Consider the following 17,690-nt stretch of genomic DNA (forward strand, 5'->3'; position numbering starts at 1 on the left):
GCTCCTATCAAGGTTAGAAAAAGAAAAGCTACGTGTTTTCAACCGAACCTTGCGTAGAACAAGGGAGAGTTATTCTTCTGAAATCATCAACTGTAGTAACAACTCTCGTGTATTGTTTGCTACAGTCAACAGATTAACAAACCCTCCAGTTTCACTGCCCATACCACTCATTTCTACACCTAAGTGCAATGAGTTTGCAAAATTCTTTCATGACAAAGTTCAAAGAGATTTGCAGTCTGAGTCCATCAATGTGCTTCCGTTGGCTCTATAAATAAACTGGCATTGCCTTAAGTTTAGAAGGAGGCTAACTATTTAGCTCGGTAGCATGCTACGCTTAAAACAGTGGCCGTCTCTTGTGTCCCTGCAGTGATTCCTTATCTTCCACATAAGAGTTGCGCAATGTGGTATAAACAGAGAATAATAGGAGTATAAAGGGGGCTATAGGGGTGTTATTTCATGTCTACAGGGCTCTAATTATAAGAGCTCTCTTAAAAAACGTATTTATTCATAAACAAGTTTCCTATGCTCTACCTACAACAATATTCTATTTATTAATATTGAATCCTACTTCACCTAAATTCACTTATCGTGGTCGGGTCTGTATATATAAAAAGTGAACAAAGGGTACAATAGCCTTGAGGGAGAAAAGTGTGGAAAAACAAAGTTCATTAGCATTAAAGCTACAGACTTACTAAAAGTACTTTTAAACTATTTTAATTCCAGCATCAAGGCTACACCTCCAATACACTATTGCGGGACCACTGTGCGGATTTAAAATTGGTGAAAAATGTTCTAGGACCTCACAGGTTTTATGAGAGTATGCATAAATACGGAGAAATAAATCTAACTGACCTGCTGGGTGGCACCTTGTTTCCTGTTGGTGGCTGTGGTGGTTGTGATGTCGCTAATGGAGGGGGCGGAGTCAGAGCGGTTGCCCCCGGCAGCGGCGCTGGACTGCGGCGTGATGGAGGAGGACGGCATGTCGCCCACCAGCCGAGCGCTGCCGTGCACCCTGATATGCGGGTGGCCCTCGGCGGCCATGTTGAGGATGCGTAGGCCATTATAGTAGAGGCCCGAGAGCTGGCCTTGGAACATGGCGGCGCCCAGGTCGCGCCCGCCTACGCGTACTGTGGTCTGACTGTTGAATATGGTCAGCTGGCGACCTACGCGGGCATGTACGCCAAACACACACCCAACACACATACACACACATACCAGGAAGGAAGGTGGACACACACGCAAACACAGTCACACACAGAAAAGAGTGTTTGAGTGTTACACAATCCAGCACCCCCAAGCCATTGTGAGAGGATGGGATAGATTATGGCAGAGCAAATAGAAGCTGTGGAGAACCGTGGAGAGGGCTAAGACTCAGAGAAATGAGGGTGATGAGGAGGAAGAGGAGCAGAGAAGAAGAGGAGAGGTGTGGAAGTGGGTGAAGAGACTGAGGGGGTGGAAGATGCAGCAGATGAAAGGAGTCATAGAGGGGCCGCCGAGTAGACGGGGCTGACAGATGGTTGCTATGGTGATGGCGGTGCAGCACAACATAGTAATCTGAAGGAGCGACAGACAGGCAGACAGAGATGTGGAGAAGTAGTCTGCTAACAGCCCTGAGAAGCATGCACAGGTCGTAAGCTAGCACTGTTAAAGGGACTAGAGGCTAATTTCATTTAAGGAGCTCTGCTTACGTTTAGGACTTTTTTCTTTTTTACATTGGTTCAAAAAGCATAGCTCTACTTTAATTTGATTACACAAATTTTACAATTTGATAACATAAAAACATTATTTACCAGCATTAATCAAGCATCTTTTATCAGTACTGCTTTGCTATTTTCTGATTTATTCACATTTAAATCTCTCCATCGTCCCTTTAACCTGACATTATCAGATACACACTAACAAGTTCACAGGCACTACAGTTTACACAGTATTACACACTACAGCTGACCAAACTTTTAAATACTTAGTTATGGATTTAGAGTTTTAGATGTTAGTTGATGGTGCACAAGATAATATATTCCACTGACTTCATATTGAATCTTTTTAAGCTGAAACTTTTAAGGAATTTTAATCAGGGTTTTTACCTTTGTCGAGTAGCCAATCATCAACTACTCGACCGAGCCGATAGGGGATTCGCTGTCTGGCGATGGCCAGGCGCTCGTTATCAATGTTGCCTTTAATTTAGAGATGAAAACACAGTAGTAATTACGCATCATCCAAAAGTGGTACAGGAGCTGGATACAAAAAGAACAACAATGAAAAGAAAGTAATGGTCTGCTCATTGTATAGCATAAAGCTTGATGTGCTGGGAGAAGAGGAGTAATTCACTGATGAAGGTGTTTTCCAGTGAGCGGACTCTTACTCTCTGTTCATTGGGTTTAATTTAAAGAGACATTTCAGGGGTTAACATCTGCAAGAGCACAGGGAAATAATGTTACAGCTGCCACATATGGGTTTATTGTTACATACAGGAAGAAGCCTCACACACAACTCATAACAACTAGCATTTAGCATTTTACCTAGCAGCTGCCTCTCTGTGTTAAAGACGACTAACCTTAGATTACCACTTTAAATGGAATAGAAAAGAACAAAAGGAAAACAAAATCTACAACATACAAACTTTTTTTCTTATTTTTCCCTCACTAGTTAAACATATGACATTTTTAAACTATTGTTTTTTTTCCTCCAAAAAATGCACCAACTTATTATTTTCTTTTATGATGAGAAAAAACACTGAATTAAATATTACCTTTTAACACTATTTAACAGGCTTAAGCATAACATGTCTGTCTAGCACACAAGCTGTCTCATTTTATGGTTTAAAAAAGTTTCATATCAGACCACAACATTTCATAGACAATCACATGAAACAAAGCTGCAATTGTATTTCTCATTTCTGACACTAAGGTGTGGTTAGCTACGCCCCTGTCAAGTGGTAGTGTGTGCTGTTGGCAGGATTTGGGCGGGGGCCTACCTAAGGGGTAGCGCTCGATGACGGGCAGGTCATCCAGCTGGAGGGTGGCATTGCCCCCGCTGCGGGTGAAGCGGATAATGTGGTACTTCCCGTCATTGACAAACTTGGAGCTTTCCTCGATGTTGATGTCATCCGTGCCCACATTGAACACTACTCTGATGTTGCCTTTGTCCTGAGGAGCGCACGTGTGAACATATACATTACAGGGACATTTCCCCTTGATGGGCCTCTAGGTTCTAGCTGTGCAAGTTGCACACTTACTATCTGCAGCTGAAGGTAGTCTCCAAGGCCGGATGCGCTGTCCACGCGCAAGAGAATGGCGTGCTTCTGTTGCGTGCTGAAGCCCAGGGCGAGCCGGTCCGCCCTGGTGCTTGGGCGCTCATTCGGGGGCCAGGTGTAAGTCACCATGCCACCGTCGCGCCCGAAGATATACGTTGTACCAGCTGCCGTGAGGAAATAAAGAAAATCACATTTGTACAGTGAAACCCGTTTAAGTCGACAGCTCTCGGACTGGCTGACTCACCTCAACATAACTGGTAATAGCATTCACCACGTTTATTTTGAAACTTACTTTGCACTGAACAGAAAGTGACCGTGTATATCTTTTAATGCAGTGTAGCTAGACAGTAGTTATGTCACGCTGATGAGCGACAATGATGAAGTTAACCGTAGTTAACTTCAATAACCTCAACTACTACACATGTCAACAAAACCAGACCCACTCTTCATAGAAATAGCCTATAGAGCTTATAATAATATAATAATATATAATTATATATAGCTTATAATAATATATAATAATTTCTAATAAAAGCCTTAGAAAGAGCCTCTTGGGTCTCAAGTGTTATGTCAACAAAAGCAGTCGACCTTAAGCAGATACTTTTTGCAATAAGACCAATAATGAATTGGATGATGTGGACGTCTAACTACAGACCTACAGCAAATCCATGGACACATCAAATACTGTCAATGTTACCACTGGAACGAATAACATACATATCTCTGATCTTTTTTTTTTTCTTTTTGTATTATGTTAATAGAGATAATAAAGAGATTGAACGAAGCCATTGTTTAAGTGGAGCATTGTATTTCTATGCGTAAGGTCTCTGTCAAGGGGGATATTTCTTTGTTTATGGCACTGTTGGTTATTTTTGGGAAATTAATAAAAACATTGATGAAAAAACCAAAAACCCAACAACAACAAAAAAATGAAAAAATGAAAAAAAAAAGCTATAATTTTACGAGAATAAAGTCAAAATATTAACAGAAAAAAATCGCAATTTACGAGAATATATTCATAATATTTTGAGAAAAAAAGTATGTACTTTTAGTAGCATAGAGTTGAAATATTAAAGAAGAAATAATTTTTTTAAATTATGTAATTTTTTTGATTAGGAAAAGTTATAATATTATGGGAATAAAGTCAAAATATTATGGTAATAAGGTCATAAAGTCATAATATTAGAAAAAGAAAATTTATGAATTTATTTTATGAGTTTATAAGTTTAAATACTTGTAAAATTGGAAAAAATGGGAAAAAAAGAGCAAAGTTCCTATTAATAATAGGCTTTTTCACCTACATCACAAAGCTGAGATGCAGAACCTCTTAGTATATCTACACATTTTGCTTTATAAAATATCAAAGTGGCCTTTGCATCCTTTCATTTTTCACTTTGTGGCCCTCGCTGTTTGGACATTCCTGACTTAGAGGAATATTTGACATAAACGGGGTAAACTGTATTATAAACAGCCTCTGATCTACTGAAAGTGGGCTATATTGAGAATTCACAGTTTTACTTGCCTTGCAAAGATAACTAAGGTACCCAATGCAGAGATTCAGTGAGTCACTGTTCAAGAGAGCATCTAAGCTTGGAGGAAAATAATGACCACTTCAGGTGGAGGTTTCGACAGCGCCCTCAAATGGCAGCTTGGAGGAAATGCACCGTCTAACAGCTACTGTAAGTGCATGAAACCACAAACCACAAACCTCATTCAGGACCCAAAAAGGACAATCATTTTCTGTATCCACATTCTGTCTCTCATTTGCACTAATGGGTCCTTAACATGCACTCGTCCAACCTATCCACAAACCAACAAACGGAGGAACTAAAAACAGCAATAGAAAAGGTCCACTCACCATCGTTGCATAGCGGCCCTGCGTACGATGTCATGCTGCAGTCGCAAGTGAAGCCCTCCCACTGCTGCAAGCAAACCCCCTGATTGGAGCAGGAGTCCTCTTGACAGGTGGTGCTGGGACCTGCATTGAGCACAAGGTGAGTACAAAAATGTGACTATTTAGTGAACGTGGGGTGTTGTTAAAAGTTAGAAACGAAGCTGCTGCAGAGGTCATAAATTGTTGTTAGTAGGGATGTCCGATATTGGCTTTTTTGCCCATAACCGATATGCCGATATTGTCCAACTCTCAATTTCGGATTCCGATATCAACCGATACCGATATATGTAACATCACATATCTACATATCTACATATCTATCTATCTATCTATCTATCTATCTATCTATCTATCTATCTATCTATCTATCTATCTATCCAACACCGCATCGGTGTGATTCAATGTCTACCCATTGATACTGAGGCAGCAGACCCGGGGCAAAGATAAAAGTCAAGCTGCTAACAAGGAAGAGGAGATTCAAGGCTTAGGTACCTTCTATCATCATAGGAAATGTAAATTCACTACCAAGCAAGATCGACGAGCTGGCAAGAACGTCAAGACCTTCAGGGAGTGCAACTTATTTGTGCTTCACTGAATGGCTAACAGCTAGCGTCCCAGATGCTAACGTGGCGCTGCCAGACTTCAGGGCAGTCAGAGTGGACAGGAACACAAGAGCTTGTGAAAAGTGCAAAGGAGGTGGGCTTGCACTGCATGTGGACAAACTGCGATGTCATCCTGGCCATGTGTATATTAAAATGTACATCTATACAGTATTAAAAAAAAATTGGTTTTCATTACTGATATCTACTGATATCACATTTTTATGCCAATATCGAGCCATCCCTAGTTGTTAGACTACAAAATGGAGGGTAAAAACAAAGTGAAGAAAACTGAAATGTCTGTAAGAGTCAAATATGGAATGCATGCAGGTGGTGATGCTCGATGAGGTTCAGCAGGAGGAGTTAAACATAAGTGTTATATGTTTAAAGGCCCACATCGCAACACTACTTCTCCGCTGCTGCTCTCTTCCTGCCTCATGCTACAGCTTCCCGTCCCATCGCGAGGCACGGAGGGTGTGAAATGGTGAGACTGGGAGTCAGCAGGAGGGGGGTTAGAAGACATGCTGCTTGATGGTGGAGCTGTGGTCTCTGGACAAACTGTGGTGCTGATGCCACAATTGTGATGGTCTCACGAGAGGACAGGTCACTTCTGACCTTTGACTTTGGATCACTGGGATCCACACAAGACTGGACACCACTGGGTAGTTTCCACGCTAGCATACTGTATATGTATCTCTCTCTCTCTCTCTCTCTCTCTCTCACTCGCTCTCTCTCTCTATATATCTATATATATACATATACAGTATAAACAGTATATACATATATACACACACACACACACACACACACACGCGCTCACACACACAAACACACGCTCACGTCGTGCATTCAAAGCGATATACCTTGCAAGTCAGCTTTCATCAATGTAACTTTTGTGAGCCAAACAAAAAAGCAAACAAGCAAATCAAGTTAGATGGTTAGTCGATGCACACGGATGCCTGTGAACTGCTGAGAACACAAAGTGCAGAAAGATGAGAGAACGTTACATCTGACAGAGCAGAAGCTGGGTTAGTGGGTTCACTTTTGCTAACAGAGAATGACTCGAATGGGCGGGGGAAAAAAACAGGGACAGAAAGGCAACGCTTCGGATCCGAGAGCATGTTGTCGCCCTACCTTCGCATCCTCGCTCCACTTGTCCCATGGTTGCCAAAGCATCCGCCAAAAGGTCTGGGAGCCGGCCGTTGAGATCCACTGTTGCTAAGCAACCCTGGAATCCCTCCCGGGAGTGGACCAGCTTCGGAAGGTCTCTGTACATCTCTTTGGACACGCCCCCAATGTACAGGTCACCTGTTGCACATCAACACAATGAGTGACATCTTTGTGGACCAATCGCTGTCATTCTCTACTGGAATTACTGCCTTAAGCTACTGATTGATGTTGAAGCGATTCAAATAACTGTCAAATGGATCTATCTAACTCTCAATATGCCCACATATACTGTATACTACTACAGTGGAGCCTGTTTATGTCCATGCCCCTCGGACTGACTGACTGATGTCAACATAAGTGGTTGTCGGCAAATAGAAACCGAAACTAGACATTGCTTGCATATTTACCTGTGACTTAGTAAAGGAGAGTAAGTGATAATAAAATATTTCAGAACCTAAGGCAGCTTATTGACATTGTTTTCATATGATATTTTATAGGGATATAGGGACCACCGATATTTATTTATTCTTATTCTATTTTCTTATCTCTCATGTCTTGCCTTGGTTGTTTTATTTTGTGATATTTTGTGATTATTTTCTGAATAAGTTCATTATGACATTGGAAAATTATGACATCAATCAATCAATCAATCAATCAATCAATCTACTTTTTTTTCCCAATGTTGTCCTTCTCTCAATTACCAATATGTGTAACATCACATTTCTCCATCACGCCATCGCCATCACGAGTGGCTGCCTTTCAAGCAGCTCTGTTTGTTTATTCAAGCACAACTTTACGCGCCATGAGAGCGACATCCCGCATTGGTGTGCGATTGACGAGCTGGCAAGAACGTCAAGACATTCAGGGAGCGCAGCTTAATTGTGCTTCACTGAATGGCTAACAGCTAGCATCCCAGATGCTAACGTGGATCGAGCCAACTTCAGAGCAGTCAGAGTGGACAGGAACACAAGAGCCTGTGGAAAGTGCAAAGGAGGTGGGTTTGCACTGTATGTGAACAAACTGCGGTGTCATCCTGGCCATGTAAACATTAACCATCTATACAGCATTTTTAAAAAAAATCTGTTTTCATTATCGGGAAAAAAACAGATACTGAGATCTTCCGATATCACATTATCGCCCAATATCGAGACGATAATATCGGTGGGCCGATATTATCAAACATCCCTTATATTTGATAGTATTATATGCTTCCTATACACTCATTTATTTTGTGGTGGCCTGCCACTAATTAAGTTGGACTGCCACAAAATAAATTTGCCGCTACTTTTGTTTGTTTGTTTGTTTTTTTTAAGATTTGGTGCTACCGACGGAGCGCTCTCAGGGACATGAGGAAAAATAATTCTAATGGGTAAAAAAAAAGGATGAATTTTTGTGAGATAATGCAGTAACTTTTACATTGTGACTCTAATTCAGTACTAATTAACTTTTCCTGTAAAATGGCTAAGCTGTAAAACAACATTATGCCATTTCTTGCAATGTATTGTGATGATTGGATGGCTCTTATTGTGAAGATACACTACAGGTTTCCGTTAATAGCTTGCCTCAATATAGCAAAAACTGGCTGGAAATGTATCGTTTCATTTCCATCCTCAGCATTTGTGCATCCCTTACTGCCCAACTGTGGTGGTTTAAAATGATATTATAACTGTAGAGACAAGTTTTCAATGGTCCATGATGGTTCGGCTTGTCTTTTGGAAATAAAATTCTAAACATCCGATCCTAGCTTGTGTTGCTAGAAACACATCTCTTTAATTACAGGTACTCGAAAAGAAATACATTGATTAGTCATACAGTAGATTTTTTCACTTGTGTGCAGTACTTGTCCTATAAGTAAGACCAAATGTGTGGGTCAAAATAAGTCGTAAAAGTTTTGCGTTATCTCACAAAAGTTATTACTTATCTTGCAAAGTCTTCTTTTTTTTTTAACACATCTACATTTTTTCCCCCCATGTCCACTAGTGGGCTCCATAGCTACCTGTTTGCCGTCGCTCATAAACACATAATGGGATGGTCTGTACGTCTGTGTAGCTTGTGTTACAAATCTTTCGCACTACATAAAAACACATTCATGTGCATTTTGGCCTAAAGAGAAGCCTAAAGAGACCACACTTGCTTGGCCACGCATTACAATGCATCTGTTCATCAATAATGTGAGATGAAGTGTACATTATCTTTAAAATCAGTGCACAATTACATGGAGCCCAGGAAGCATCAAGAATAACTTTATGTTTTGTGGTTAAATAGGTTTTAAAAACATGAAATAATGCAGTACATTTCTTATGGCACAAACCAAAAAGCTCAGTTTTATCCATTCACACACATACACTGAGCCAGAATTTTTGAAACTCTCCACTCTGACTGTTGTTATCCCAAAGACAAAAACAAAAACTTTAAATATCCACATTCATGCGGACATAGCCTCAAATCATATATCACGGTCAATTTGGCAAATTAGATGATGACGTCGCTTGATTGTATGTACTTTTTACAAAACATGCATAAATTGAATCAAGTCCAAACAAAACCGCCACCTGTGTTCTTTCAGCAAAAAAGTCCCGATCGTGGACGGGGGCTGACAATTACGAGTACAATAACATGCTGCTTACCCTTCAAGTCAAGATTCTTTGCACCCAAGGTTGTCTGTGTGGTGACTTTGGTGTCGATCTTGACCGTATGAAGGTTGTTGGTGTCTCTGGAAATGTGCACGTTGTGCCAATGATTGTCATTTAAGGGACTGTTGGAGTTGCCCTTGATCAGGTGGGCTCCATTCCCCAGATCAGAGATGTAGTGAAGGTAGCTGGAGACATGGAAGTAGAAGATCAATGTGGGCCATCAACAAGAAGTAAAGATGACGCAGGATAGCCGAGCTCACCCTTTCACCAGCTCAACCACGATGAAGTCATTGCCGTCCCCTCTGTTGAAGAGGATGAGACCATCTGGAGAGGTGGTCTTGAACTGCATGAAGAGGTGCATGGAGTAGTACGCCTGCAGCGTGGGCAGGGTGACAAAGCTGGAGCGCGAGCGGAAGGTGACGGGGTCGGCCACGATGCTCTTGTAGCCGATGACGGCATTGAGCTCGCAGTAGTCGATGTCGCCGTTTTTGCACAGGTCAATGTAGGGCATGCCGTTCAGCCCCAGGCCCTGCAAGTGCCCGATGAAGTTGGAGGGCACGGCCGGCATGAAGCGCTTCTCCGTCACGATGCCCGTCTCCACATTGTGGAACTCCAGCTGCGTGTGGTCGCCCGCCATTTGACCTGGTGGTGGAAGTGAATTTACGAAAATGAGGGATTTTGATAAACATGTTAATCTGAGCCCCCATACCCTTGTCTTATGGTCAATTTTTATTTGTTGAATGGCTATCTTCAAGCTGGAAATGACACACGACAGTGGAAAAAGACCACCATTATAAAGCATCCTGGTAACTTCTGGCATAACCTACAGCAGAGCTATTCAAAGCTAAGGACTTGACCCGTCAATGTTACTGTTATTTTGTATAGGCTCTGCTACACCTAAACATTTTAAAGTCACCAAATGGCTATATAATCATACTTAAACAATATGCTTGCGCTGGTCAAAGATTGTTTCTTTACGAGTGCTGTCCTGTTTTTTAATAACATACAACAGAAAAAACTAGTCAAAGATCCTCTATATCACAAATCCGGCCCGCGGAACCATTTGGAAAATAGTATTGAGTTGGCCCACCTCACAGACCTTATCAAACAAAGTGCTTACAGCGATCTGCGTAATTAAGCAACTCCTCCAGTATAAACAAATTCAGTGGCATTTTAATTTAAGTAGTGGAAACTATATTGTGTGTAGCACGAAATTCACAATCATTCACAATCAACTATGCCAAAACAACCATAGATGTATATCCGCATAGTATCCGAAAATAGAAATTTCAAGCAGGAAGGAACGGACATTAAAAAATGCACATTTCCCCCACTCCAATGTAAAACAACATGTCCATCCACAGAAGTGAAGTAAAAAAAAAAAAACTATGTCTACATAAAAACACATTCACCAGCTGTCATGTGCTTTTTGTCCCAACATGAAAACGCAACCACAACCAATCCAGGCACTGCACGCATGGGGAACTGGGATAAAGAGTTTATAGGCTGCTTACTTATCTATTCGTCAGTGCTAATGAGACATTCTGAGCACATACTATGTTTTCAGCCTGGATTATTGGGGCATGTCCTGTCATGTTGGCAACTTCAAAGGAGCATCTGTGTGTGTGCAATGATGATGCATATGAGTGTGCTTCGTTCAACAATTATGTTCGTTAAAAGGCCAAGAAGGTTGTAAGGTTTTGAATACTTTCAATATGCAGAAATATGCGAGTGTTGAAAATTCCAGGATTAATAATAGGAAAGATATAAGGTTGGGGGTGATCAAGAGCATTCTTCTCTAAAAAATGCAAAAACAATAAAAATACCCAGTATTTTAGTAGATAAATAGCTCTCAACACAAGATTTTACAGTCTTTTGCCACTTTCTTGTGTCATTTCAAGTTAAAAATAACCTCTTAACTAGGGTTGTGAACGATAAACCAATGCGACCGGATATCCGGTTTGACAAGCGCATGATTTGGCTGCGTCAGTAGCAGCCTCCTGTATCAATACGAATCAGCCATAAATCTTTAGATTAATCGAATGAATTAATTGTGGAGATATACAACAGGTATCACGAGAGAAGCAATCGGTTGACAGAGTGTCTTTTAAACAACGCGAGAGCCTGGGCTGCTGGCGACAGGATTGTCGTGCATGGTCCATAGCTTGTCATGACTGAAGACTGGAATGGCTATAAATAGTAGCATGCGCGCTAGCTAGCTACTAGTCACCACAATAGAAGAAAAAAAAACAACAAACTTTTGGAACGTCTTTGGAGTCGAGAAGAAGGGTGCAAAACTTGACTAGCCAGACCAACAGAGGCAAGTATGGTAACGGTTTTGCTTTGTAACTTGTTTACTTTGAAATGTTGCACATTTGTTACCAACCTGGAGTGTTGAAAATACTATGCTCAGTCTAAAATGCTGCACCCTTACTATTGTTATGACATTTTGAGAATGGGATTGTTTACTTTTACAAGTTAACACAACATTTTCATTGCACCCATGTGACAAATACTTCCATTTGCTTGTCCGTGCTTGGACACTTTGAACTTTTGTCGTTATTTAAGGGGCTTTACACTATTTATTTATTTTGTATTATTGATTGGACTGAAGGTTAAGACTTCTGTTTTTTCATTGTTATACAGGAGATAGAAAGATCGATGTTTATTGTCATTGCACCCATGTGACAAATACTTCCATTTGCTTGTCCGTGCTTGGACACTTTGAACTTTTGTGGTTATTTAAGGGGCTTTGCACTATTTATTTATTTTGTATTATTGATTGGACTGAAGGTTAAATTTTTAGCAGTGCCTTACAGAATGCTTGGGTGTATGATGTGCTCTTTTACACATTTAGAAATACTGTAAGGATGCCACTTTCATATAGTCGGCATCTTTATTATATAACGTAAGATTAATGTCTACATTGACCGTGGAATTGAATTGCATCTTTCGTACACTACATCGAATCTTATCGAATCGTTCTGTTTTTAAAATATACACTGTAGTTTTTGAATCGTATCATCACCTGTATATCTAGATTCGAATGGAATCATCCATCACAGAGAGATTCACATGCTTACTGTTGGTTGGTTGGTTGGTTGGTTGGTTTAATTTATTTCGAACACGCATATGTCCGAAAAGGAGTAGGAAGAAGCAGAGATAATTTAATCCTACCCCCTCTTCGTAGCACATCAATTGCTAATACATGTGTGTACATACAAACACTTGCATACATACATATACACCTACATCTGCACCTACACAAGTATGCACATTTTTACATATACAGTATACAGGTACACAAATGATTTTTTCCCTTTCTCCATTTTTCCTCCTTCTCCTTTCCTTTTCCCTTTCTATTTATCCTGTCCTTTCTCTCCTGTTGATATCCACATCGTCTTTAGTGTTGCACTGCTAGTGACGCTGGGTTTGTATATAAGAGTTCCTTTTATTAATTGTGTCTGTGGAATGTAGTCCTTCTCTGTCTTGTAGGGTGTTTCCTCCATTATGCTTATTATCATAGTAATATAATGTTTAATATGCATCCAGATCACTGATATCTTGGACAACAAGCACTCTTGCGACTCCTGGACTTCCGTTTAGTTTGATGTAGATTTTCCCGTTAGTGCTCCAAGTGTTTTGAATCTTTCCTTGCTTCCTCAGGTCTCGTGCTTGAGGAAGCAAGGAAAGATTCAAATAAACTGTTAACCAAATAAAAATTCACTTTATTTGAAATTGTATCAAATTGTATAATGGTATTGAAAACGTTGGCCTTAAATGCATTTGAAACTACACTGTAGTTTTTTTCATCAGGAATAAGAAAATGTGTTTCACAGAAAGCTAGTATTTAAAACACGACAAATTATTAGACAGCTTTTGCACCAGAGGAGCGAGTGAACGACAGAAACACAAAGTTCATAGCCAAATGACTACTGAAAGTAACATGCCCCTTAACAATACATAGCATGTTATAGTAAGGGGAAAAAACAATTTGTGGTTACCTTCAACAGGCTGCAGGTCGTCCACGGTGAGCTTGAGGCTCTTGCCACGCCGGACTACCCTCACTGTGTGCCACTCATTATCATTGAGACCCGCCCCCGCAAAGATAGTCTCTGGGCCTTTACCTACACATAGCCCAGAGCACCATTAACATATGCACAGACACAGACAAGAGATGCAGAGAGACAAAAGAAAAAGTGCAACAGCAGCAGATGAAGAAAAAGAAGACAAAGAGGAAGAAGAAAAAGAAGCCAGGTAGGTTTAGTTGATGAAAGTTTGCAAATGTCTGTTTAGGGCAGGAGGTTGGGTAGGGTAGAAGAAGGAAGGAACCATACATAACCTGGGGGAGGCAACCATCTCCATGTCAACGCTTCTCAGATAGACAGATGTCTTTGCAGGTAGATGAATACAAATGGATGAAGTCAATGTACCTCCTATATACCTATACATACTGTACCTCATCACCCACCTTCATGTTTACATGACTATGCCACTAGTGCAGTACTGCACTAAAACCTCATGGTGGCACTATACACACACAGCAAGTGAAAGAGAGCTCTCCAACGTCCTGATGTCTTCCTCTGCCTGCATACCACCGGCTCACATTTTCCACATAGTCCGCTGCACATTTGAGAGCCAGAAGCCACGGCGTCCCCACCCGCCAAACTCGGTGCACACCAGTCTCACAAAATGCATATGCGCCATACACCCCCCTCCCACGTTCCCTTCGTGTTTCCCTCCAAGTCTTGTTGGTTTGAGTGAGTCTGCTAACAGTGACCTATTGAAGGTAATGACGGGGCAGGCGAGAAGTACACTGACCCGAACAGATTCTGCTGCAGAAAATGTCAAGCATCACTCTTGGGCGTTGACGCACGCACACACACACACACGCACGCAGACACACAGGTGGCGAGTGAAGGCGCAAGGCAAACAGGCGGGCTGACACGGAAACACAATTAGCCGACAACGCTCGGCGGATCGCAAATGGACGCACAGCCATGCAAAGCGCGTATGTTTGCATCCGCCGCAGTGAGTGTGTGTTTGTTTAGGAAGGACGCTGGGTTCCCCTGAGGAGACTCAGCTGTGCTCTGGGCATGAGCATCTCATCCTGTTACCATGGATCACTGCCCTGCACTGGGGGAAGGAGGAATATGTGCAGGCATGTGTGTGTGTGTGTGCACTTTTTTTTTTTTTTTTACCCCTCATCGTTTTTCATAGGAATGCTACAAAGAATGGGACAGGCTGATGTGAGACTGATGCAGTGGTCTGTGTCAACCTGGGAACAGGGAGAAGCACAAACACATACACACACAAGGTATTTTTTTGGGTCAGCGCGCTCTGCATCATGATGAGCAGGACTGATGCTGGGCTATATGTGCAATCGATGCTCAGTGCTGCAAAAGCAGGACGGGGAGGGTTGTTAGTTTAAGACGAAATAGTATTCAAATCCAACGTGCAAAGACGGTTTAGGGCCACACTGAAAAGAAAAAAAAGAACATTATGACAATAAATTTGGAAAAATCTTAAAACATATTTTGTAAAATATTTTTATGGAAATAATGTTGCAATATTCAAAAAAATATTTTATGAGAATTTTAGGATAAATGTTGTCTTACTACATGGAATAATAATTTTATAAAAATAAAGCTGCAATGTTATGAAGGGAAAAAACAAATTTTACAAGAATAAAGTTACGATATAACAAGATTTTTTTCATTTTGTGAGAATTAAGTAGCAATTTTAGGATTTAAAAAAAGTTGTCTTCCTACATGGGAAAAAAGTTATTTTACTTAAAAATAAAGTTGCAATAATATGAAGAAAAATATATCTTAATTTTACAAGAATAAAGCTCCAATATTACACGATTTTTAAAAATATTTTTTGAGAATTACCTCGCAATTTTAGGATTAAAAAAACGTTGACTTTCTACATGGAAAATAAGTTTGTTTTTTTTTTTACAATAAAGTTGTAAAATTACAAGAAAAACAATGTGTAATTTTATGAGAATTAAGTTGCAATTTTATGAATTTTCAGCAATTTTCTTCCTAAATGGGAAAAAAGTTATTTTACTTAAGAATAAAGTTGCAATATTATGAAGAAAAATAAATCTCAATTTTACAAGAATAAAGTTCCAATATAGCAAGATTTATTTTAAGTTGTAAAATTACAAGAAAGACAATGTGTAATTTTATGAGAATGAAGTCACAATTTTAGAATAAAAAAAGCAGTCTACTTACATGCAAAATTTTTTAAAAATAAAGTCGCAATACTACAAAAAAATGTTTAATTTAATGAAAATTAAGTTGTAATTTTAACGTAAAAACACATTTTTTAGAATAAAGTCGCAATATTAGGAGGAAAAAAACTGCAAAAATTTTACAAGAATAAAATTAACTCACTGTGGACCTATTACACCTTAGACTTCAGAAGATAAAAGGCAAAATGTATTTTTCCTTTCTGCTGCATAAGCTTCGACTCACTTACCATACTGAGGCATTTTATTTGACTGCTGAGTGGGCTATTTCACTGGCACCTCGCTGTTAAATACATTTTTCATCCCCGTTGAATATCAGATGTATAATTTATTGTTATGCACGCAGTGTGCATAGGGGTGGGAGGTGGTGGAGGTGAAGTGGCAGCCTGCTGAAATGTTCATTCAAGACAAGCGAGTCTAAAATTGGCCGGCGGACATTCGCGCGATAGATTCTGTGCCGTGCAGCTAGGAGCGTTTCTATGGCAACTGCAGTCGCCCATTTCACCACCTCCTTGCCGTCACAGAGCATTTGTCTTCCTCCTTCTCTCTCTCTTTCTCCGTGGTCGTGACAGACAGGCAGGCAGAAACGCCACGCAAGGGAATGAAGTTTCATCTGTGATTCGCAGCAGCATGACACACAAAACACAAACACACACACACAAAGAATGGCAGTATTCGCAAAAAGCCCACATCTGCCTTTAAGAGTCAAACGAATAAAGCCTCCACAGGCAGGCGTCGGCATGTTCAGCAGGTGAAGCAGACATTTTTTGTAATGAACTGGCTTCCAATGCTAGCTCACATCTAATTTTAACCTCGGCTGTCTCTCAAATGGAATACTTCTGTCAGTGTGGTTCAATAAGTGGACTGCGTCCCATATGTATTTTCTGAGGGTGCCAATTTTGACAGTATAGTGCTCTCCCAAATCAATCACTGTCATTGAAGTGATGGTTCTTCTTCTTCTCTCCTTTTTATTTGCGAATTGCAACCACTAGGCATAGCTCCTCCCCTTTTGCTATATCGCCAAGATGGCAACTGTTGAGTTTGGTGTGGGTTCATCGCTGCACACTCACCATTTTGGGCATTTTGAGTGCAACATTTGGATACTGACTCATAATGCATACGTAAGTGTGAAAGTGTGCGAATTGAAACACAGCATGTGTCTCAATTAGTGCACTTCCACTTGGCATTTTCTGTCCTGGACGGTCCTCTGGACTCCGTGGAGGAAGTGGGGAAGAGAAGGATGTTGGCTAAGCTGACATCCATCATGGACAACACATCTCACCCGCTACATGACACTGTGGTTTCCCTTAGCAGCTCCTTCAGCAGCAGACTGTTACACCCACGGTGTAAGAAGGAGAGGTTCCGCAGGTCCTTCATACCGACCGCTGTCAGGCTCTACAACACCTGCACCACCTGCACCACCTGTGTCACTATGTATTCTTTACTTGCGTATCTTGCTTGCTGCTGTAACAAGTGAATTTCCCTGCTGTGGGATTAATAAAGTACAATACAATACAATTTGGAGTGCATAAGTGAGTTCACACTGAGAAGTATGCGAATTGAGACACAGCCCTACATTTGTTTCCCTTCCACCAGTCCTCGCTTCCACCTTTGCTAAAATAGTCGACCAGGAAATCAATGATGAAAAACACCACACATCTAATTGGCACAAAGATATGCTGAATCAGAGACTGAGATAAGATGGGAAGGGGAGTGAGAAAGAGTGGAGACATCAATAAAAGCACACATACTGAGGAGGAGGTAAGGAAGGACAGAAGGGGTTAGGTGAGATGGAGGATCACTTACTGGCTGTACAGTTTATCCTGATACAGTCTGGAGGAAGAGCAGAGCAGAGGGTTAATGCTGCACACGTACACACACCGTC

The 17,690-nt window shown here is 40.8% G+C and overlaps 1 protein-coding gene across 18 annotated transcripts in view; it reads right to left on the minus strand.

Annotated features, from left to right (window-relative positions):
* Positions 1-17,690, minus strand: part of nrxn1a (neurexin 1a) — a 92,766-nt gene that overhangs the window by 18,202 nt on the left and 56,874 nt on the right. For 5 of the 18 annotated variants that reach the window (XM_054767757.1, XM_054767763.1, XM_054767758.1 and 2 more), the window contains 11 exons: positions 17,612-17,638; positions 13,554-13,676; positions 9,810-10,191; positions 9,544-9,734; positions 6,881-7,054; positions 6,610-6,636; positions 5,112-5,231; positions 3,236-3,417; positions 2,975-3,146; positions 2,085-2,174; positions 853-1,163 (listed from right to left, as the gene is read on the minus strand). In XM_054767757.1, the coding sequence (XP_054623732.1) occupies positions 853-1,163; positions 2,085-2,174; positions 2,975-3,146; positions 3,236-3,417; positions 5,112-5,231; positions 6,610-6,636; positions 6,881-7,054; positions 9,544-9,734; positions 9,810-10,191; positions 13,554-13,676; positions 17,612-17,638 (1,799 nt within the window). The remainder of the gene's footprint in view (positions 1-852; positions 1,164-2,084; positions 2,175-2,974; positions 3,147-3,235; positions 3,418-5,111; positions 5,232-6,609; positions 6,637-6,880; positions 7,055-9,543; positions 9,735-9,809; positions 10,192-13,553; positions 13,677-17,611; positions 17,639-17,690) is intronic. The other 13 variants (XM_054767771.1, XM_054767774.1, XM_054767770.1 and 10 more) reach the window with 6 other exon arrangements.

This window comes from Dunckerocampus dactyliophorus, chromosome 2 (assembly GCF_027744805.1).
Source record: "Dunckerocampus dactyliophorus isolate RoL2022-P2 chromosome 2, RoL_Ddac_1.1, whole genome shotgun sequence".
Taxonomy (NCBI): Eukaryota; Metazoa; Chordata; class Actinopteri; order Syngnathiformes; family Syngnathidae; genus Dunckerocampus; species Dunckerocampus dactyliophorus.